General features: G+C 51.2%; 2 protein-coding genes across 3 annotated transcripts; one reads left to right on the top strand and one right to left on the bottom strand.

Annotated features, from left to right (window-relative positions):
• Positions 1-1,757: 1,757 nt before the first annotated feature.
• On the bottom strand, positions 1,758-4,974 carry SMIM45 (small integral membrane protein 45). Of its 2 annotated transcripts, none has more exons than XM_048931173.1 (2): positions 4,467-4,974; positions 1,758-3,412 (listed from the first exon to the last, which is right to left on the bottom strand). In XM_048931173.1, exons 1-2 carry the CDS (start codon positions 4,687-4,689, stop codon positions 3,204-3,206), a joined length of 432 nt encoding a protein of 143 aa, XP_048787130.1. In that variant the 5' UTR covers positions 4,690-4,974; the 3' UTR covers positions 1,758-3,203. The 2 variants fall into 2 exon arrangements, with proteins under 2 accessions (XP_048787130.1, XP_048787120.1); XM_048931163.1 differs by having other exon boundaries at positions 1,758-3,415; positions 4,467-4,972.
• Positions 4,975-8,081: 3,107 nt separating this feature from the next.
• Positions 8,082-14,067, top strand: CENPM (centromere protein M). The gene is made up of 7 exons (XM_048933150.1): positions 8,082-8,216; positions 8,471-8,550; positions 9,791-9,889; positions 10,652-10,731; positions 11,769-11,860; positions 12,658-12,792; positions 13,742-14,067. Exons 1-6 carry the CDS (start codon positions 8,160-8,162, stop codon positions 12,781-12,783), a joined length of 534 nt encoding a protein of 177 aa, XP_048789107.1. The 5' UTR covers positions 8,082-8,159; the 3' UTR covers positions 12,784-12,792; positions 13,742-14,067.
• The last annotated feature ends 8,073 nt before the right edge of the window (positions 14,068-22,140 follow it).

Consider the following 22,140-nt stretch of genomic DNA (forward strand, 5'->3'; position numbering starts at 1 on the left):
TACATGCATGCACACACATGCACAAGGGGCTGCTGGTTGTGTCTGGGAGCCATGTCGGTCATTCGGCTGCTTCAGAGCAAGATGCCCTTTCCCTCTGTTTTTCCTCCTCCAAGGTCCCCACCATGTGCTGTGGCTACCCCAAGCTGTGCCTGGGCACCAACATTTTGGCAGGGTGATGCCAGCACCCAGCTCTGAGGGTCAGTGGCATTCCTCACAAGCATGCCCAGTACAGCTGACTTGGGACAGACGCACAGATAGACAAACAAGGTTCCCCTCCAGACACCCCCCACACCTGGCTCTCCACTGCCCCTCAGCTCTGTCATGATGAGGGGGAAACCCCCAAAGTCCTCACATTGCCCCACACAGCATCCCTGATGCCCCCCAGCGCACACCTACCACTGTGTGGGTCCCCGCTGCCCGACATCTTCTCCACCGGTATGACCTCAGCCCCTCCGTGTCCTGACACGAGCCGTGGGCACGGGGCCACGGGGGTGATGGGGGCTGGTGCTCGTGGCCGATGCCAGGGAGCCCCCCCAGCCCCCTGCCGCAGAGTGACCCAGAGGCAGCTCCGCTGGGTGGGAGCACCGGGAGAGCCGGCCCGCCGCAGCATGGGGCCTGGGATGCGGCTGGGACCAGCTAGCCTGGAGGCAGGAGGGCAGAGGGCCGAGGCAGCGTCCTCATCCATGTTGGGCTGTAGGTGGAGGCGCGAAGGCGTAGCTCAGCTGGGCCCAGCAGGGTGAGGCAGCTGGGGTCCCAACCCCAACCCGCCACAGGGCTGAGGGCAGCTGAGCCCTCTCCGCCGCCGTCCCGGGCAGTCTGATCGCCCGCCTCCAGTCACCACAATGGGCCGCTTGTGGCCTGCCCAAGGTGCCCCCACACACGCTGTCCGGCTGCTCCCACCCCCGCCATTCCCAGAGACACTGCAGTCAGGCCGTGCTGTGGGGCAGACCCACACACAACCCCGTGTCCTCCTTGGCAGTGCCTCTGTGCTTGTGGGCCACTGGTGGCAGGTTGGCTCTCAAGCAAAGTGAGCACAATTTACCAAAGATAGCAAAACACTTTGAATTTTTGAAATGTTTTCCCTTACATCTCTTTTTTTTTTAATTTTCAAATGGCAAATTCCTTTTTAACAATGTCTGCCCTCAGCAAGGAAGCAAATGGTGTGCAAACGCTCCACCGCCTTCACATGGCCTTGTCCAAAGACATGGATGGGTTTGGTGGTATCCCTGTAGCAGGAAATGAGGGATGGGGCTGAGGCTGAGAAGCACCATCACCCCGTGGAAAGAGGCTTGGGCAGTGCACTCACTGCAACTACCTGAAAGCCTCTCTACAACAGCCTGAAAGGATGCTGTGGTGAGGTGGGGGTTGGCCTCTGCTTCCAGGTAGCAGAGACAGAATGAGAGGTGATGGTCTCAAGTTGTTCCAGGAGAGGTTCAGGTTGGATATATGTTGGGGATGGACACTCAATAATCTTAGAAATCCTTTCCAACCTTAATGATTCTATGATTTCTATACATTGCGCAGCAACAGGGAATGAAATGTTTGAGAAGAGCAACTTAATGCTGCCCAGTGTTTTCCAGCACTAAGTGTCTTCTCCAGTGCTTTATGCAGCTTAATTCAGTATCTGAGACTTCCCCTCTGCCTCAAATTCTCTGCACAGCTCTCACCGAGCAGACAGTCTCAGCTTTCAGCCAGCATTTGCCTTTGGCTTAATTGTTCCCAGACACCCCTCCTGCATGCCCAGAGCAGAAACCCTGCCAATGCAGAGCTGCTGGGCTCTCAAGGAGCCAAACTGAGTGCTACGGTCTAGAGGCAGCTCCAGGGGGAACAGCAGGGAAACAACACAGTGGGCACACAGTTTGCACACACCTTTATTCTGCTGTGGACTCTATTGACAATAGTACTTAGTGAGCTGTGGAGAGATCATGGCATGGAGCAGGGCAGCAGGCTGGGGCAGGAATGTGGTTGATAAAACGGAGGATGGCACTTGGTACCATGCAGTGCAGTTCTTTTCCCAGCCCCAAGAAACCAAGGCACAACAAACATGGAATGCACCTATGTGAGACTGCACCTGTGTTTTGAGCCTTTGCTCAGCACAGCGAGCACAAATTTTGGCACATGAGTAAACCCGCTGGCTCCATTTCCCTGCTGAGAGAGGCTACCCAGCCAGGGGACTCACATCGAGACTCCCAGTGCTTGTCTGAATTGAATGGGTCTCAGCTTCTCTGGCTTGGAATGGAGACTGACAGCTCCTGCCGGGGTACCCAGTGTTGGTGGGGAAGGTAATAGTGGTACTACTCCAGTCTGGGAGGATGAGACATGCCTGAAAGACCTCAATATTTACAGGATGCCCTGACCCATTCCTTCTTGAATCAAAACCCTCAGAGCTAAAAATTGCCTCATACCCCCAGAGAATTACAAAGCTTATATTGTTCACTCACTCCAGCCCAATGCTTGAGACCTGTCTTGATTCAAGGAACCAGACAGAGGGGAAGTGCGTTGTCCCTTCTCAGAGACATGTGAGTAAAGGAATGGCTGAGCTTGTGCTGAAAGTGACAGCCAAGCGACAGCGGCACAGAGCTGGAGACTATCCGCATTGAAGAAGGCAGCTCACAGAGATGTGTCCTGTCTCATGCAGTGGCAGAGAGCAGAAGGGTTGGCAACTGGGAGAGGTCTACATCACAGATCTGGAGAGCTGCAGAGCAGCACTGCATGACACGGGACTTGGATGAACCTCTTCAGAAACAATGTTCGACGCAAAGGCAGAGCTCCTGAAAACATCAGTCTGTGAGCACCAGGCTCTGAAGTTCTCCATCTCCAAAACCCCAACAGAAAAGCAGAGCATCTTCAGTAGAATTGGTCTCAGGATCTTGCTGAACCCTTATTTGGCAGAGCTTCACCTATCCTGTTACCCCTGCAGAGACCTCCTGGGGTGGTGCCAAGAAGCCAGGCAGCTCCAGCTCCGGTGACAAATATGGGACCCTTTGTGTGAATGGCTCCAAGAAGTGACATCATCCCTGGGGAGGAGCAAAAACTCTTGGCTGGAAGATGGCCTACGAGCTCATGGAAAGCTCTGAGCCTGCCATGCTGTACAAACCTGAGGAGTGTAGGGCCAGAGGGTGAGTGGCAAGCAGAAGACCCAAATCAGCAGAGCATGAGTCCCCTCCCACCACCTCTGGCCTTCCATCCACCTGGTGGGCACATCAGACCTCGGGCACCCCAAAGGCCAGGTTGTCCCGAATCATCAGCGTCTTCCGAAGGTCTCGTTCCATGATCGGCCTCTGCGTTCGCCACTTGTGGGCTTCCTGGAGGCCAGGCTCAAAGTAGTAAATACAGGCTCCAAAGCCCACCAGGATGAGGATGGAGATCATCAGGTACACAGGCACAAACCAGTCCAAGAAGTGCGGCATGGCTGCTGGAGAAAAGGGAAGACAGCTTGTGGAGCACCCAGAAAGCAGCTCCGCCACAAGCAATGGGTCCCACCACACCTCCTGCCTCCCACTTCATGCTCCATGTGATGCTGCAACAGATTGCCCGGAAAAGCTGTGAATGAAGGGGCTTGGAACAAGATGGGCTTCGAGGTCCCTTCCAACCCAAACCTTTGTATGGTTCTATGATTCTCTGATTCCATCATGTGCCTGGGCCTCATTTTGGTTCCCTTGGGACCTTATGTCTGTGGGCTTTTATTTTTTTTTAATACCACAGCTTTCAATTGATTGGCAGCAAAAGTCCCCATCCCTGCTCCCAGGCTCCCAGCAGGAAGCATGTGAATGTGACTTCTATTTCTGCCCTCTGATGAACAATTTTGTGGCAGAGGGTTAGATCTGAAATGTGCTGTGATTCTTGCTAACATAAGCAAGAAATTGCCAGCATCAGAGGGAAAAAAAAAACTATTCCCTCCCACCTATTGGCATAGATTCTGGATATGTATCTGCTCTGCTATGATGGGAGAGGAGAGCTTAGCAGGTTTTGGTTCCTCATACCATATTCTTTTGCTTTCAGAGTGTTTTGCTTTGCCCCCCATTTTGCTGCCATCTCTGAGCGTTTATCCCAGTTTTCTTCCATCTGCTTTCAAGTGCTGAAAAGAGGGACTTTCATTTGAGAAGATGTCACCTTTCTGGAGCAGCTCTGCAGATTTTAAATGTGCTTTAACCATCGTAAGACTGGTGCATCTTAGCATCCCTGTGGGGTGCCCGCAGCCTCTCAAAGACAGAGCGCCACAGCTGCCATAGCCCTGGGGGGCTTATCTGCAAGCAGTGGCATGGAAAGGGATCTGCAAGAGATGGGACACGCAGCGGTGCCGAAGCGAGTCCCACGCAGCAGAGATGTGCCTTCCTGCACGCAGGCGATGGGGGCACAAATGGGCAGCAGTGGGCTCACCCCTTTGCACTCCTTCCCCCCCCGCCCCCCAGCCCAGTGGTGGGCACCCCGTTCCCATGCATCGCCCCCATCCCCCGCCCCCTTACCTCCTCCCTCGGCCGCGGGCGGCGGGATGGGGCCGCTCCCCCCGGGATGAACGGGGCCGCTCTCCGCGCTGCCTCTGCCGGGGCCGGTGCGAAGCGGAGCGCGGGGCGGCAGCGGGAGGCGGGGACAGCAGCAGCCTCCTCCCGCGGGGAGCTCGGGGCTCACCCAGAGCCCCCCTCTTCCCTCTCCCCCCCTCCCCCAAACCCGGAGGAGGGACAATTGCATCCATCACCGAGCTGGGAGCAGCCCCGCTGCAGCCGGTACTGGGATAACGGCAGAAGCGGTTCTGAGACTGCATGAATCCATTCCCAGTCTGGCAGTAGCTTTGATGCAGATGGGAACGACCCAGCTGCTTGCTTTCTCTCTCTCTCTCTCGTTTTTTTCCCAGCCCTGCTGCCCTCTGCAGTGGGGTTTGGAGGACTAATAAGCACCACAGCACCATCCGAGCCCTGAAGCGGAGCCTGTACACACCCAGATCCGTATATCCCAGGAGGGGCGAGGTTTGACTTTGCAGAAGATTGCATTTCAGGTGCAAAGGGGTGTGAGCCCTCTCCTCAAGAAACCCGTGGCCCACGTGTTCCTGTTGGCACCGATGACAGGTGACACACTGCCGCTCACCGTCTCACACCGTCCTGCACCACCATCAGGCAAGGCTGTGCATGGCTTCCTTCCCATCCCTCTGCCCGCTGCAGCCCCGTGCAGCCAGTGGCAGTCATGCCTCAGGTGCTGTGGCAACAGCTCGCGGCTTGTGATTGTTTCTCGGGTGCTGTCACATCAGAGGTTTCTCCACAAGCAAGCACTGACGTGCCACGTGCAGCTCAGCCACATGGAAACACTGCAGCTGCAGCTCAGCTCTCACTATGAGTACAGCTGCTACAAGCCACTTGGCATATCCCAGGCATACCTACACACAGACTGTCCCGCTCTGCGCCCACAGAGTGGCTCCAGGCAGGAATCCCTGTGTGTGGGCCTGCTGGAGCAGCCCAGCAGCACAGGAGTGGCTATGCTGCCTGGAACTACGCACTCTGGGAGAACTGATCAGGTTATAGAACAACTGAATCTTCAAGGCTGGAAAAAATCTCTAAGATCATCATCGGTCCTATTGTCAGCCCACCCCCATCACGCCCTCTAACCATATCCCTCAGTGCCACATCCACATGGTTCTTGAGCAACTCCACTGATGGTGATCCCACCACCTCCTTGGGCAGCCTGCTCCCAGCCCTGGCTTCCTCCATGTCCTTGTGCAGTCACATCCTTATCCATAAGAGATTTGATATCAGACCTTTCTGGCAAAAACCCTGAATGGAGAAAAAGGAAATGGTCAGGAAACCTCAGGTAAATATTCCCTGTTGTTATGTGCCAATGGAAACCCTCCACCCCCAGTTCCTCAGGTGGAGAACAAAACCCCAGCAAGAGGCACAGAATCCCCAGCTCTGGCTGCCCCTGGGGCTTTAGGTCAAGAAACCCATTGGGAAGCTTTGCTGGGTTGTTCAAAAAGACACAGAAATGTACACTTTAAAATAAAGAGCATAACAGAAAAAGCTGACTTATACTGAGTCTAAAGACAGCCGGGGGGAGCCTTTGCCAAAGGAAGTCGAAATTGCCAGCAACATATGTGCAAATGTCATTAGTTTCCCTAATAACATGCACTTGCAGCAAATTACATCACTTGCACCTGCTGGGAGAGAGCAAGGGCACCCTGATGAGTGTATTCATGTCCCACAAAGCCCTGCTGGCAGCGTGGGGCTGCTGGGAGCTGCCTGGATGTCCACAGGTACCGTGCAGTTGTGCCATAACCTGGCAGCAGCTCAGCACCATGCGGCTGTACACTGTCTCCCAGGTGGGATAGAATCATAGAATCATAGAATGGCCTGGGTTGAAAAGGACCACAGTGATCATCTAGTTTCACCCCCCTGCTATGTGCAGGGTCTCCAACCATCAGACCAGGCTGCCCAGAGCCATATCCAGCCTGGCCTTGAATGCCTCCAAGGATGGGGCATCCACAGCCTCCTTGGGCAACCTGTTCCAGTGCATCACCACCCTCTGCATGAAAAACTTCCCCTTAATATCTAACCTAAACCTCCCTATCTCAGTTTAAACCATTCCCCCTTGTCCTGTCACAATCCACCCTCATAAACAGCCGTTCCCCCTCCTGTTTATAAGCTCCCTTCAAGTACTAGAAGGTCACAATGAGGTCTCCCTGGAGCCTTCTCTTTTCCAAGCTAAACAAGTCCAGTCCCCTCAACTTTTCCTCACAGGAGAGCTGCTCCAGCCCTCTCATCATCTTAGTGCCCTCCTCTGGACCCGCTCCAGGAGCTCCATGTCCTTCCTGTACTGGGGGCTCCAGGCCTGGACGCAGTACTGCAGATGGGGCCTCACAAGAGCCGAGTAGAGGGGGACAACCACCTCCCTGTTCCTCCTGGCCACCCCTTCTTTAATGCAGCCCGAACACAGTTGGCCTACCGGGCTGCAAGCGCACACTGCTGGCTCATGTCCAGCTTCTCATCTACCAGGACATCCAAGTCCTTCTCTGCAGGACTGCTCTTGAGGAGATCTTCCTCCAGTTTGTATAAATACCTGGGATTGCCCTGACCCAAGCACAGCACCCTGCACTTGCCCTTATTGAACCTCGTTCAGTTTTCATGGGCCCACTTCTCCATGAGGGAGAGAACTGGAAGCAGAATAGAACTCGCAGGTTGAGATAAAGACTATTAACACAGAAGAGGAACATAGAAATAGATAGGCAATGATAACTACATATATATATATATATATATGTATACGTATGTAGTCACAATGCAACCACTTGCAGACTGCTGACCAGCAGCAACACAACTGTCCTCTGACTGCCAGCATAGTGAGGTCTCACCACCCACCAGCTGACACCCAGCAACCCCCGAGGAGTCCTTCCCCTGGCCAGCTCCCCGTGGCTTTACAATGCCACAAAGGCAGTGGCTCTTCCCGGCCTGGCAAATGCCTCCATCACTCGGCAACAACCAAACCATCACCGCGCTGTGAACGCTGTTCTGGCCGAAAGCAGAGCTCTGCCCTGACCGCAGCCTCCCTTCCCCCCGCCGACCGCTGCGGCAGCCAGAAATATCCGCCATCACTTCTGCTTCACCTGCTACGGCGCTGGCGACGAGCTGAGCCGTCTGCCTTTGTCAGGATCAAAGCAGGAGTGATGCCAGCCTCCATCGCAGCCCCCTGCAGGGCTCATCGGAGGAGAAAACGCGACCGCGTATCCGTGTCAGTCTCTGCGCACGGGGAGCTCCGCAGAGCGGGGCGCGGGGCGACGAGCAGCGCAGGGAGGGGAGCACCGAGGCTTCCGCACGCCCCGTCCTCACTGTTGAGCTCCTCCTTGCGATGACAGTTCCGTGGCCGCCGCGGTTTTGCACGCAGTGCGTGTGCAGCACCGAGCGAGGCACGGGGACGGCCATGAAAGAGCAGGACGGAGCCCAGGGCAAGGACAGCTCCAGGGACGAGGAACCAGCCTTTCACCAAAGCCGGCCACCACGCAGCCCGGGCTTCGCCCCACCATACGCCCGCAACGCCCGCAGCCCCAGCACCGCTGACGTCACCGGCGCGGTCACCGGCGCGCTCCCCGCCGAGCGCACGCCCGCGCCGCCCCGCCCCGCCCACAGCGTGACGTCACGCAAGGCGGCCATTTTCAAATCGCCGCGCAGCCGGCGGTGGGGATGGCGGTGCTGCGGCCCTTCGATAAGCTGCCGGAGCTCAACAGCGCCACCATACTGGTAAGTCTGCGGTGCCCCGGGAGTCCCCGGTCCTCTAGCTCTTTTGCGGTCCGGTTGGGATCCGCTTGGCCCGGCCCAGCTGGCCCAGCGCTCAGCCCCCGGCGGGCATATCCTCGGCCGCAACGGCGGCGGTGGCCTCGCCCCTCCTCCCCCTTCGTTGAGCCGTTGTATGCAGATATGATCCCGGGATAGGCCGCCGGGCTGCCGTATGCAAATGAGTTAACCCCGTGTGACCGCTGCCTGTCGCCCCGCAGCTGGTGGGCGCGGAGGGCGGCCCGCAGCAGCAGCTCGCCGAGGCCATGCTGTGCGAGAAGAAGGACTTCAACATCAGCATGTGAGTGAGCAAGGGGAAGGGTGGTGCTGGTCCGCTTTTTGTGGTTCTGCCCCACTGATGTACGGCCAGCTTTCTGGGAAAGAGGTTTGGTTGTCACTGGAAGCGGGGGTGGAAGTAATTGGCACTTGCACATCCCATTTCCTACAGGTGTTGCAGGGTTTTGTGTCCCCTCGCACTGACACCTCTTAGCACGTGTCTGGAGGCTACTGACGTTTCTTGTTCCCCAGGTATCGCCATCAGTGTGTGGTGATGTTTGTATTACAGCATGCCTCTTAGTCACGCTTGGCTCATATCTTGTGCTGTTTTGGAATGCTTCTGTTCAGTGTTTTCTTCCTTGTTTATAGGAAACAAAACACCTTCGTTCAGAGACTGGCAGACAAAGCTACAAACTGTGCGTGGATAAAAGAAAACTGGGACAAATACTGCAGTCTCTAAGACTAATTGCTACAAGTGGCTCTCCCCAAGGAGGACAAAAGCAGTTTCTTTTTTGGCTTCTAGAGATGAAGCATGTTGAGAAAGAGATGGAAATCTTGGCAGTTTTGTTCTTCCAGTCTATCTTTTTTATAATCTTCCAAAAAATGTGGTGCTGTTAGTATTCTTCCCCAATCCCTTCAAATCTTGTCCATTCTCTGATACTCTGTACGCTACAGATGCCTTTGGAAGGGATACAAACCCTGTGTTTCCTCCCACAGCTGCATCAGCAGTGGCACTGTGGTGTAAGAGAACACCTGAACTATCCTTGTAACTTCTGAGGCAGTGAAAGGAAGAGTAGTGGTATCACGGGAGCACTGAGCTCTCCCCCAGTTGCACTTCCCCTATAAAGCTATACAAGCGATACGGATCTGATTTCTCACTTGAGAAAGCAGTGAGTGTAGCAAAATATATTTGTGGAGCATCAGAGCTCGCTTAATTGTAAAGGTCTATTAAGAGTTAAATGCTATGACTGCTGTACACATCTATAAGGACAGTTTTTTTTCTAGGAGTCTTTTTATGTTAAGCCTCCCATTATTAAACATCTGGGATTAGTAAGTATGTGGCTGCCAGCAGCTCAGAATAGGCTTAAGAGAGAGATGAGAATCCAAAAAAAATCTCCATATCTCCTTGGTGCCTAATTATTTCACAGTTAGCTGGCTTCCTGGTTATGTGCTATGTGGTGAGCTGCAGTGGCTGTGTGGTTATGATTAAGTGGATGCTGACTTGCCAAACTATTTGTTAAACTGGCAAATTTATTTTCTTTCAGCCACCTTGCGTCATCCCTCCCCTTACCTCCAGAGAGGGATCACCTTCGGCCCAGGATAGATCTGATTGCATTTGTTATTGACATCAAGAGCAAATACAGGTAAAAGAAAGGCATAAATACAAGGGAGCAAACTGATATTCTTTCTTGAATTCATGCATAAATCTACACTTTTATTATGTTGGAATCACTGGATTTTTAAACCCTAGACTTGCTGTGGTAGAGCATCTCTACCTAATAGTCAGCCAGCTGCTCTGCCCGTTTTCCCATTTCACTGGCACTGCTGACCATGTGGCATCAGCTCTACGTAAGTCTCCAGTCAGAAAGGAAAGATCTGCAGGGGCTGATGTCTTTTCTCTCATCTTTGTAGAAATCATATTTGTGTCCCCAGGCCATAAGCAAAGATTTGCTAGATCACGAAAGTCAGCATCTTTTTACTTAACTTTTGATGATCCTGGGCTCTCATTTACCAAAATGACAGGCCCAGCTGCATGCTTACAGCACAGATGGTGCTGCAGAAATGTGTGGGTTTGCTTTTCTGAAAGAGCCTAAGGAGTGCTGAAGTCTCATTGGATGTTAATGAGTTTGGACGCTTAGCGTTCGCAAACCTTTTAGGACACCATTCAAACTAAGCCTAACTGTTGAGTCTTGAGTTGAAAGGATATTTTATGGGTTATTAAACAGCTGTGGGTAGTCCAGAGGTCCCTGATGCCATGCTCTTAGCATAATTCTGCTGGCTCACAAATCAGCAGATGTTAACATCATGGGTTTTCCAAATGTGCTTCTGAAAGTTATTCCTTTTGTCCTCATGCTGTGCTGGTTTTACCTCCCTGTCCAACTGGATTGTCTGTGCTTTTCTGACAGCTTGAAGAATGTTCAAGCTTCACTAGCTTATGTGGATGTCAGATTCTTCCTGGGAAAAGTGTGCTTCCTTGTCACAGGGGGTACGTATGGCATCTGCCCCATCCCTCCCCTCTGAGCAGAACAGCTCACTATTGCGTTCCTTAAAGCAAAGGAGTGGCTTAATTTGAAACTGAACAAAAGCAGCCAGTAGATTTATCAAAGCTTTGTTTGAATATATCTGAGCTCATTTGCTTTTTTTTTTTTTTTTTTTTTTCCTCGGGTAAAACATGATTCTCTTCTCTCACTTGCCCTTTCCTTTTTGCTTTTGCCATTCAGATCTCCTTTCTCTCATTCCTGAATAGGAACTGTGATGTTAATTTAAAATTATTTTTCTGTGCCATTCCAGAATGCTGTTGTATCTGTTCCAGCAGATCAGTCTTAACGATAGTCTCAATTAGCAGTGAGGAGCATATGATGCTGTGATAATAGAATGAATTTAAGTGGATGAGCTACTAAACTATTAAGTATGGTTTTTAGTACGAGACTGTGATCTCTGTTGTGTGCTGTCTGGCCCCATTGTGTCTCATGTAATTCTCTTTGTCTCTCTCTATCTCTCTCCCCCCCGAGTGAAGAGGGTACTTTCCTGCATCACTTCTCTATAGATGAGGAACTGAGAGGGCCAGCACATCTTGCTGGATGTTGTAAAAGAGGTGCTGTGTCCCTAGAATTTAGGATTCAGAAGGCCTAATTTAGGGGTGAGAAAGAGCCTTAGTGTAGTCTTGTGCTATGGTTCTCCTGATGGAGGGAGGCCCTTGGAGGCATGAATACTCTGTCAGGCCTTCTGATTAACGAGTGGAAGATTCTGTCCTGCTGATAGAGTACTGTCTGATCCCTTATCCCAAATGTTAACATTGCAGTACTCAGTAATGTGGCAACACTATTCCTGCTGTCAGTATTATGGAAGGCTTCTGTGGTAATTCCACTGTGCGTCTTGTACCATTCTGTTTGTTCTGCTTGCTGTTGCTTTACCTTGTATGATGCTGTCAAAATTAGCTGTGAGTCGTTTTGTACGTGCAGAATTTCTTGGTACTTCACTGGATGTTGATAATGGGGCTTGTAATGCAGAAAACTTCTGTAGTTGGCAGGGCGAACAACTGCAGCGTAGAGATGAATGCCATCTGGAAACTGGGAGAAGACTACTGCAGTCCTGTGATATTCTGTGAGCTGGAGGTGAGGTGCCTATTTGGTGTTGGAAGGTATTTTGAGAATTCTGCTGCCCTCTGATCTTTCATAACATCATTACATTAGCAATAAATATACATACGTATGCTGTTGCCACATGTAAGTGGTGTCAGAGACCAGACTTTCTGCAGGAATAAATACAAGAGTCTGACTGTCCTTGAAATGAGTCTTACAGATTTCCTGCACCTTCTGGTGCTACTTCAAAGCCTCAGAAAACCAAGCCTAAGTTATGAAAAGCTTCTCTGATGTGCAAAGCCTTGGTACACTTGTTCCTGAAAGCATTTTCTCTTTCTGGGAACCCTGGAAATGTTTGCTGTTTGTCCTTGCCCACACAGTGCTCCTGTTAGCCAGGTTTTGTAGCTTCACTGCTGTTTTGTAGTATGAGTTGCCACTCTTTCCAGTTATCCTTTTGGTCTGAAAAGCTGACAGGAGGTGGCATGCAGCAGTTGCACCCTTTTCCATTTAATAATCATTCCATCATCAGGGATTGCTTCCTTATCAGCAGATAATATTTGTGCCTTTGACTGTCCTTCTGTTTGCTGCTGCCTCTCTCAGCAAATCAGCATCAGTGAGTTTGAGCACTTGAAACTTTCTTAGGGTTTTCAGCTGGCATAACTCTGCCCTTCCTCTAGCATTCGGGGAGTAAATGAATCTCATGGGTGTTTTCTGTAACTAGCAGCTCTGAATCATACTTAGAGCTGGTTCCAGTTCTTTCTTTTATCACAGTTAATCACTGCTTTTTTTTTTTTTTTTCCTATTAAGTAACTTCTCTGTTCTGCTTCCAGCTGGAAGGGATACGAGTTGCCACTGCTCAGCGACTTCTCCGGATGCTACAGATCTGTGCTGGTCGTGTACCAGGAGTTTCTGCCATGTACTTCAGCTTGCTGATGAGGAACTCTGCTGGTGATTAGCCTCTTGATGTGAGAATTTATCCAGATTCATCATTTTTTCTTTACTTCAAGGCATTTGAGCTGCTGCAGTTGGAATTGCATTGGGAAGCTTTCTTGCCGGATTTGTTACAACCACTCATCCAGAGCTGTTTGTAGTTGCTAGTCTATTTAAAAATAATAATAAAAAATTGATTCCTATTGAGTGAATAAAGTATAGGTGAGGAGAGGATAGTTTGAATTAGGGTTCCCTACCTGTTGTTACATTTGAATTCCACTGTGTGAGTGGGTTTTGGATTTCAGCCACTTTGCTAGTGGCCGGGAATGACATATTCTCCTGATATTCTCTCAGTAAAACAGGCAACTAATCCCAGATGCAGCTTATCATGGTTGAGTGTCTTAATTTCTATAGGCAGCAGGTGAGGCAGCAGGCTTCTGCTTCCTCTCAACAGCAATGTAGCACCTTGGATTAACGCAGAACCTCACTGCGGATTTTGTTTCCTCACCAAGAGAGTAACAAGGGAGAAAGGCAGTCCTTCAGCTTCCAGATATGCTGCAATTGGCAGTTAATGATCCAGCTGTGTGAGCATCTGCCCACTGAAGGGCTCAGCATTTCCATGCCTGGCACATAACTAGGGAGGAAGGGACTGAAGAAGATAATCTAGCACTTTAGCTTTCTTTTAAATCTTTAGAGAAAAAGGCTTTATCTCTTAAGCACAAAATAATTTGATTTGAACAGCTGTGAACTGTGCTGCTGCAAGTCAGCTCCTGCAAAGCAAGGAGAGATTTTTCTGAAGATGTCACACTTTCTGCGAGTTAAGAAATGAGGAGTGCTGTAATAGATGTGGCAGTATTTGGGATACAGCCCTTACAGGCAGGCTGCAGTAGGAGAAATATGCAGTTACTACTGAAAATCAGCCCCTGTTCCCAAATTAAAACCACAGAATTGTTGGTTTTTTTTTTTTCTCTCTCATGCTCCCAGAGAATCAAATCTGAGAATAATGGAAGGTGCCAGCTTCCAGCAAGCCTCTGCAAACTGGGCAGTTTTGGTTCAGAGAGCTGCAGGACTGCATTCTTCCCTCCAGCATCTGTAGGGCTGAGGCTCTGCACTCTGCAGCTGACCAGAGAAGAAAACCAACAGGACTATAGCAGCATACTGAAAACACATGGTGACTCTTGCAAGTTGGGCATATGATGTGTGCAATTATTTAACTAATAGCTTCCTATCAGCAGTAATTCATGCCTTATTCTTACTGCCAGTCAGTAGTGTGTTTTGGAGTTTTAAATTAATAAAATATATAATATTAATTGGTATGATTTCTTTGTTTAGGTCTGTGGGACGGGCTTTAAAACCTATGAATGCTTTTCCCAATTAGACCAGGCAGTGGAACTGGTCCTTGCTGGCATTTCTAACGTCCTGTGAGTTGTGACTTGGTAGGCTGCAGTCACTGCTTCGGCCACATGGTGGTGGCAAAACCTTTCAAAATATGATGCTTCTGTAAGCTGAATTGAACCACCTTACAGAATAGGGTGTTTCTTGAAATACTAGGCTGTTTCTTATCCACAATTGCATGCCAGGTAGAAATTAAGTTCTGACAGGATCTGTTAAGCTCTTCAGTTTAACTTAATCCCTAATAGTCTGCTTTAATGTTCCTAGGTGCAGAGCTGTAGCTGCATGTGCGGTTTTGCTTAGCTTGTTTCTGACATCTGTCTATGAGCAGGAGAGAGCAGCATTGCAGGCTTAATCAACTGTGAGTGTTGGCAGTCCTTGCAAAGACAGCTCAGCAAGACGCAAAGCCTGTATCCTTGCTCAGAGGACACACAAATCCCAGCTCCAGTTGTATTGTTGCTGGCAGGGGAGAGATAGGATGTTTGTCAGCTGGAACAAAGGAGCTAAACCGCTCAGCTGTGTTATGGTGTCCAAAAGGGCTGGACTATGGCTAAAACCCAGAGGAGAAAGATGTGCGAAGTCTCATGGCCATGTAAGAAGGATGGGGAGCTTAATGGGCTTGCCCTACTTTCAGCTTTGCAATCCTGCCAATGCCTGTGAGGACTTTACCACCAGAGACTGAAACACCAGTTTCTCTGTTGGTTATGGTGGCTGAGCTTCACTCTGACTTTGGGCTCCTCTGAATAAATGAGACCGTGTTTCAGAATAGACTGGTTTCAATTTGCTCTCAGTGTACAGGTGCAGTGAGGGGAGGAGAGGAAGGCCTGTGGCACCAAATGAGAAAAGAGTGATTCTTGTGTGTTCTTTGCAACTGCTGTAAGGTCAGGAGACTTTCATCTCCTTGGCTGCTCTCCGGCTCCCCCAGAAAACTCCCGGGCTTGGGTAAAATCTGTTTTTTAACTGTTGAAAATGAAAATTTCTTTGGTTCACCCCTGTAGCAACCCCAGTGTATTGCTGTCCAACACCTTCAAGCATAGTGGATCAGATACGGCATTTCCTTCTACGACTTCCTAAGCAGAGAGGTACTGTTGGTACTGCCCACAGGTGGCTGAGTCCTAGCTGCTACAAAATAAAACCTAGTTCCTTAAGAGCAACGTCTCACTTCACCTAGGGGCAAATATTTTTCTTACTCTTAGGAAAAAGTCTTTAATAGAGCTGGCAGGGGAAGTGGAGCGTATCTAAGAATATGACACTGTGTCTCAGGTCCATCATGTTTTACAACTGAAAGTCGTTGGGACACATCTAAAGCTACAGCTACAACTGTGTAAATACCTCTAGGAACTGTCAGCTATTAGTTCAGGCAGGGCATAACAATGCTGAGCAGACAAGGCAGTTGAGGATACCCCCCCATCTAGATGGAGTAGCCAGTGCTAATATCTGATAATGGCCTTGTGGAAGTAGTACTTGGATTCAGAACAGAGATTTGGAGTGCCTGGAATTGAATTAAGGCTACTCATTTAGGTTCTGTTGTCATCTTCAAACATCACAGAAGAGTTTGTCAGCCTAGCTGAAACCTAAACTAATAGAAATATTCTGGATTTTTTTTATCTTTCTGTGCCTCAATTCCCTATTTCTTTGGAGGTCTACAATGAAAAATCTCCCTCTGTCTAGCAAAAGTACCTGTGAGCTTTGCTACTTTGGCTACTTTACTTTGTGGATGTATTTTTGTCAGTTGTGTGCCAGCGAAATGAGTGTAAAAGCAGTTTGATTAGCATAGAAGAGCTTACACCAGTTGCACTAAAGTGAGCTTTGGTCATGCAGCGCTGAGTGAGGCTGTAATGAGGACTTGTCTGCTGCTGCAGTGTGACCCATGGGAGGAAGATTTTGTGTCCTCACCCGGCTGGCTGAGCTGCACATGGAGGTAAGAGATTTTAGCACAAATGGGCACAGTTAGCATTAGCTGCTTGGATTATAGCTCTCTGTAGGCCCAGGTTTTCCAAGAGAAGCTTTTTTTTCTGCTGGGTTTGCAACCGCGTTAGTTAAATCAGACCAATTTTTAGGCATAATAAGACACATGGTATGTTCAGTCTGTGCTACCAGGGGAAAGAAGCTGTGTACTGTTATGGGCCTGGAGTAAATGATCTCTATCCTGTAACAGCAATCAGAGATAAACCCAGCACAGGCAATTTGCCTGCCCTCCAAACCTTGAAACTGATGGTAGAGATTTAGATTCAAGGCCAGCTCTTGTATTAGCTTTGGAGATCTTTGGTTAAACCCAATTGTTTCTACTTCATGAGATCTGCAGTTGGCAGAGGCTTGGCTGGGATAGGGGGGCAGGGAAAGACTGCTGTGCTGCCCTGAGTTGCAGAGGCGTGGCAGAGGTATCTGGTCTGCTGCATGCCTTGGAAAGAGCATGAAAGCAGAGGAGGTGTTTCCTTCTGTGGGGTTTCTGACCTTCCTTGACTATAGAAGCTCTGTAGGGCTCTGCTCAGGTCAGACCCAAGCTACTCTTCCTTCTGCTGGCCCAAGTCACCTGGCAGCTCCCCCTGCTCACCGAGCCTTCTCTGCCTCCCACCCTGCACTGATGTGCCATGTCGCTGCTGGCTGTTGATCAGCTGCCACTTTCTGCTCACTGACCAGCTGTCCTTCACTGGTGGGGAAAAAGGATTTATATGCAAGAGAGAGCAAGAGCTGGCACAGCCCAGAGCTGGAGCCAGAAACCCTGGGCTCCCTTGGTCTCTGTAACTGATCTCTTGCATGACTCTGGGCACGTGTGTTAAAATTTGCTGTGCCTTGTTGGCACTGCACATGAAACAGGAGCTGCCTCCTCTGCGGTGGGAGCGAGTTGACATTGGCATGGCATTTTGGTGTCCTTGGGGCTGCAAATCTGGGCTGGCGTTGTCCTGATGAGCAGAGCTTGATGTTTGCCATCATTCTGATGTAAAGGAGTGCTGCTTGGTGTCCGTTCCTGTGGCAAGGGGGCTAAAACCAAGCTCCTGCCTTTCTCATGGAGTATTGAGTTCACCCTTCTCCTGGGGCAATGCAATGTGGTTGAGTTCTGTTGTGAACCAGCCCAAACCCACCTTCTGAAGCACTGAAATTCCCTGTGCTGCGGAGTTGTCCTTGAGCTGGCTGGTGGGAGAAATCAAAGTCTCTGGCTCTCTCTCCCTCACCGTTAAATATTAATACGGCACGGAGATGCGAGGCAGGATGGATCCCCTCAGGCTGGCTTGGATGTGACAAGCTGGAGCACAGGAGCAGTGGCATGTGGGAGGCTTGGGGGGTGACATGCCTTGCTCAGAGCCCCCTCGAACAAGCAGCTCCTGGCCCACGGGCTCCAGGAGGGGCTGCCACGTGCAGTGGTGCTGAGGCCCCCTTTGGGCTAACGGTGTCACGAGGGGCTGTATGGCACGTCTGACTTTGCAGGCAGCTACTGAAGCTGTGGCCATCCTCCTCGCTGTGTCCTTGGCAAGAGGAAGTCAGCGGTGTGTGAAAGAGCCTGTGCTTTACATACGCGTCCCCGCTGGGCCAGGTGCAGCTGCGGGCTGGGTGCAAGAGCCCCAGGGGCTCTGCACGTCACAGGAAGGAGCGCTGAGGTGGGTTGAAGATGAAAACAAAGACAGAAGCCACCTCCCCCTGGAAAGCTGGTCCCTGTGCGTGGGCTGCTGTGTCCTCTGTCCCCCTGCATCCTGTGCTGCAGTGAGCTGTGCCCCGAGCAGCTGAGGTGTTCTCAAGGGCGGGTGTTCTGTGTGCAGGAACCATGCAGGGACATTGCTGTGAGCCCAGGCAATACCTAAAACAGCCCAGATAAATGTGCCGCGTTGGCTTCCATGCTCATGGTGTGACCCACAAGTGCTTATGGAGGCTGAGGGGCCCGTGAGATGCTGTTGTTATTGGCAATGGTCAGCTCAGAGCTCTCCTCGCCTCCGTGCTGGCTGCTTGCCTCCATTTGACAGCAGTGTTGGCATCGCCCCAGCATGAACACACATGGCTTTTTTCCCCTACTCTGCTCCCTCTTTAGCTCAGCGGAGCTGACAGATGTGGAGCCTGAGCTGTGTTCAGCTGGGTGATGTCTGTAGCTACCTGTGGCTCTCTGTACAGCCATGGGCCAGCACTGCTTGATTAAACCTCAACCCCCCCTGTGACTCGGGCCCTGTGCTGATCAAAGGTGGTGGAGCTGGGGAAACCTGAGGCGCTGAGGTAAAGGGCAGGGGAGGGAGTCTTGGGCACTGTGGACACAGAGATGCTGCAGCTTTGCCTGTCCCTCCTCCCTCCCAGGCTTCAGAAGCCTCAGCAAACTGTATGCAGAGCCGTGCAGGCAGAGAATCCTAAAATCACAGAATCATTTGAGTTAGAAGGGACCTTTAAAGGCCATCCGGTCCAACTCCCCTGCAGTGAATAGGGACACCTACAACTCAATCAGGATGCTCAGAGCCCCTCCAGCCTGACTTTTTTTCTCCGGGGGGGGATCTACTGCTTTTCTGGGCATCCTGCCCCAGTGCCTCACCACCCTGATTATAACAACCTTTTTTCCTTACATCCAGTCTAAATCTCTCCCCTCTTTTAGCTTGAAACCATCTCCTCTTGCCCTATCCTGACAGATCATGTTAAATAGTCTGTTCCCTTCTTTCTTATACCCCCCCCTTTGGATACCAAAAGGAGCGACGCATAGCAAAGCCTGGTGCCTGGCCTCACAGCACCCCAGCATCCATCCTGCTGCTGCGTGCGAGCTGCTCCTGGGGAAACGCCGAGGAGCTGCTTGTGTGCAGATGTTGCATAATGCTGACCTACTTTGTATACAAGTTGGTGGGCTGGGTGGCGTTTGCCCCAGTCCTGGTAACCCCCTCTGGGATGGGGGCTGTGGCATTATGTCCCCTGCTCCGTGCCGTGGGTGTAAGCAGATGGGTGACATCCCCCAGCCCACACACCTATGATGCATGTGGGCTCTCACATACATCAGGCTGCTGCCAGCATGCTGAGCTCTGGTGTGGCTTTGCTCAGCCACTGCATGGGACTAATACATAGTGATGGTGTCCTATAAATGATATAGGCGGTGCGTTCACCATCTGCTCTGCGTTGAAAGACGATTGTGAGTGAGACCTTCTCCCTCCCCAGAGCTTGACTTGATTGTGGCCTGGGTGTGTGGATCTCCTGTAAGCGGTTCTGATTTAATCAGGTAAGGAGGAAAGTTTGTAACCAGGTTGTGATGTTCCTGCACCTGATGTAAGGGCTGAAGCACCATCCAGCAACGTATCGCCAAGAGGATGTGAGTAAAAAGTGAATCTGATTTCATGCTAATGAGGCTCTAAATTGAGTGAATATTGATTGCGGTGGTCATATCAAAAAAACGAAATAGCAGTGCAAAGAGCAAAGGAAACCCCAGAGTGATTCATATGAGAAGGGGAAATAAAGAGAGCCACTGGGGAAGAAGGAGTGTGAGGGGGACTAAATTGGTCTGCCTACCCAAAAGCAGAGGGGATTTGAATCAGATTATCCTCATTAGATGTCTCTTTAAAGCATCATCAAGCAAAATGAATGGTCTGAGGGAAAGCTTGCAGGCATGGTGTCTGTGATTATCACCAGGGATTTGCAGTCCTAGTTAGCTAGCTCAGAGACAAGATGGTTAAGGGACTTAAAAACTGCACTGCCCTCATCCTCTGCATTTTTCAGTGGGGTGGTGGGGAACACTGCATGGATGCACAGCTCCTCAGTGCTGCAACCTGTGGCGGTCCATCCATTTGTTCTATGGGTACTTGGAGGGAATGCTGCCAGCAGAGCCTGGGGCCAGCTGCACGGTGGTGCCAAGCTCACTGCTGCAGGGCCTTTCAGGCTTAGCAGCCGCTCAATCCTCCACCTCATCCCAGCTTGGGGCCACACTCATGTCCAGCCATGTGCAGCTCGCTCCTCTTGCAGCAGCCTACATCAGTGCTGCAGGGCTGCAACCAGCTTGAGGTTGGCATCCGACCATTCCTGCAACCAGCATTGGCTTGAGCAGCCCAGAGTACGACCAAAAGCCAAAAATCAAAATACTTGGTAAGGGGTGGGAGGTCATCCTCTCACCCACCCCGTGTGCAGGTGGCTGTGGCCAATGGGACAAATGTGAGCTGCACGTGTTAGAGGTTTGTCCTGAGGTCAGTGGGTCTGCCAGATAAACACCTCTGTAACCAACATGTTGTTGGGTTTCCGGTGCACGCGAGCACAAGGTGTACTTTTGGTGGATATTTTCTGACACAGCCAGCCCCGAGAGCATGTGTGAGTCACTGCACCCGCCGTGGGGCTGCAGGAACCGCTCACGCAGGGATGGGGATGAGGGCTGGCCCTGCTTCTGGGCTGGGGCACACAGTGCGGAAATACAGCCCTCTCCAGCTCCAGGATTGAGCCGTAACTTTTAAATAGCTCTTTTGATATTTTTGCTGGTTTATTTGTTTTATAAAACCACTTGGTTAGCTAGGCTTCCCAGCTCCCGGGGCACTCATTTCTCCGCAAAGATAAGAAAAGCACATTTCCTTATCCAGTGAGTCATTTTTTCTGCTCTTTAATTATGCATTTATGCTATTATCGAGCACCCCTAGATGCGAGCAGCCCATCACCACTAACCAGCCACCAGGTCCTCACTGTCCCCGCTCCTGAAGCTGCCACGAGGGCCAGAGAGGCAGAGGCTGGAGCCCTGGGTGCGCAGCTCACACGTGAGTGCTGCCGGGGAAGTCAGCGGTGATTTTCTCCATGAGTAAACCCTGCAATGTGCAAGTTGAAACATCATTTTCCTGGCCTGGGCATGAGCAGACGTGCAAGGAAGGGAATGGGAACAAGCAGTGGGTGACGGGAGAGGGACGGAAGATGAGGGATAGGGAGATTTAGATTGGGCATATAATGAAAATGTTTTTTACCGTATAAGGAGAGTGAGACACTGGCACAGGTTGCCCAGAGAGGTGGTGATCCCCATCCCTGGAGACATCCTAGGTCAGGTTGCAGGGGCTCTGAGCGCCCTGATTGAGCTGTAGGGACACCTACATTGCAAGGGAGTTGGATCAGATGGCCTTTAAGAGTCCCTTCCAACCCAAACGATTCCGTAAAGAAACAGCTGGCAGCAGGCACAAAGCTGTTGCTCAGTGGAGAAGCAGCACCTATGGGTACCTGAGGCAATGCAGAGGGCACTGAGCTCACCACTGGGCCCTGAAACAAGAGAGAAGGGCAGGGTGTGCTCGGGGAGTTTGCTTTTGAGTAAGGCATAAGTGGAAGAACTGAGTCACTGGGCCAGGGCTGCGCTGCTCTGGGGGAGGACGGTGCCATGCGGGCGCCGGCCATGGACAACAAGAGGCCACTGGGCTCCGAGGTGGAAGGGGAAGTGAAATCACCTTGGGTGTGGAGCTGGTGGGCAGCAATCAGTTTTGGCCACAACTTTCACTCACCCGGCCGACGTGCCCAGGGAGGAAGAGGCTGTGCTGGGAGGAGCCCGTGGGGCTGCAGGTCTCCTTCAGCAGGGTGAGCCAGCATCGTGTCCAGGTCCTTGCCTTCCTGTGGGATGAAGGAGGAAGGGGCATAATGCTTGTTCAGTTTAGACACTGAGGGAAAAATCTTCACTGCGAGGGCAGTGAGACAGTGGTACAGGCTGCCCAGTGAGCTGTGGATGCCCCATCCCTGGAGGTTCAAGGATAGGTTGGATAGGGCCTTGGGCAGCCTGAGCTGGTGGGAGGCAGCCCTGCCCATGGCACGGGGTGGGCACTAGGTGGGCTTTCAGGTCCCTTCTGACCTAAAATATTCTGTGATGGAGAAAGGCTGCCTGCAAAGAAGAAATCCACCCCTTACGTACTTCAGGTCTCAACCACCAGGATTTGACATATGGGTGTCAGTGGCAGGGAATCTCTTGCTCATGATGAGGGACACCTGAGGCCCTTCGTGGTGTCTTTAGTCCTCTCTGAGGGTTTTGGGACCAGACTTGTTCCCAGTTACTGTGAGCAGAGAGAGCTCTAAACCCCTGAAGAATTGGCACC

Source organism: Lagopus muta, chromosome 1 (genome assembly GCF_023343835.1).
Source record: "Lagopus muta isolate bLagMut1 chromosome 1, bLagMut1 primary, whole genome shotgun sequence".
Classification (NCBI taxonomy): domain Eukaryota; kingdom Metazoa; phylum Chordata; class Aves; order Galliformes; family Phasianidae; genus Lagopus; species Lagopus muta.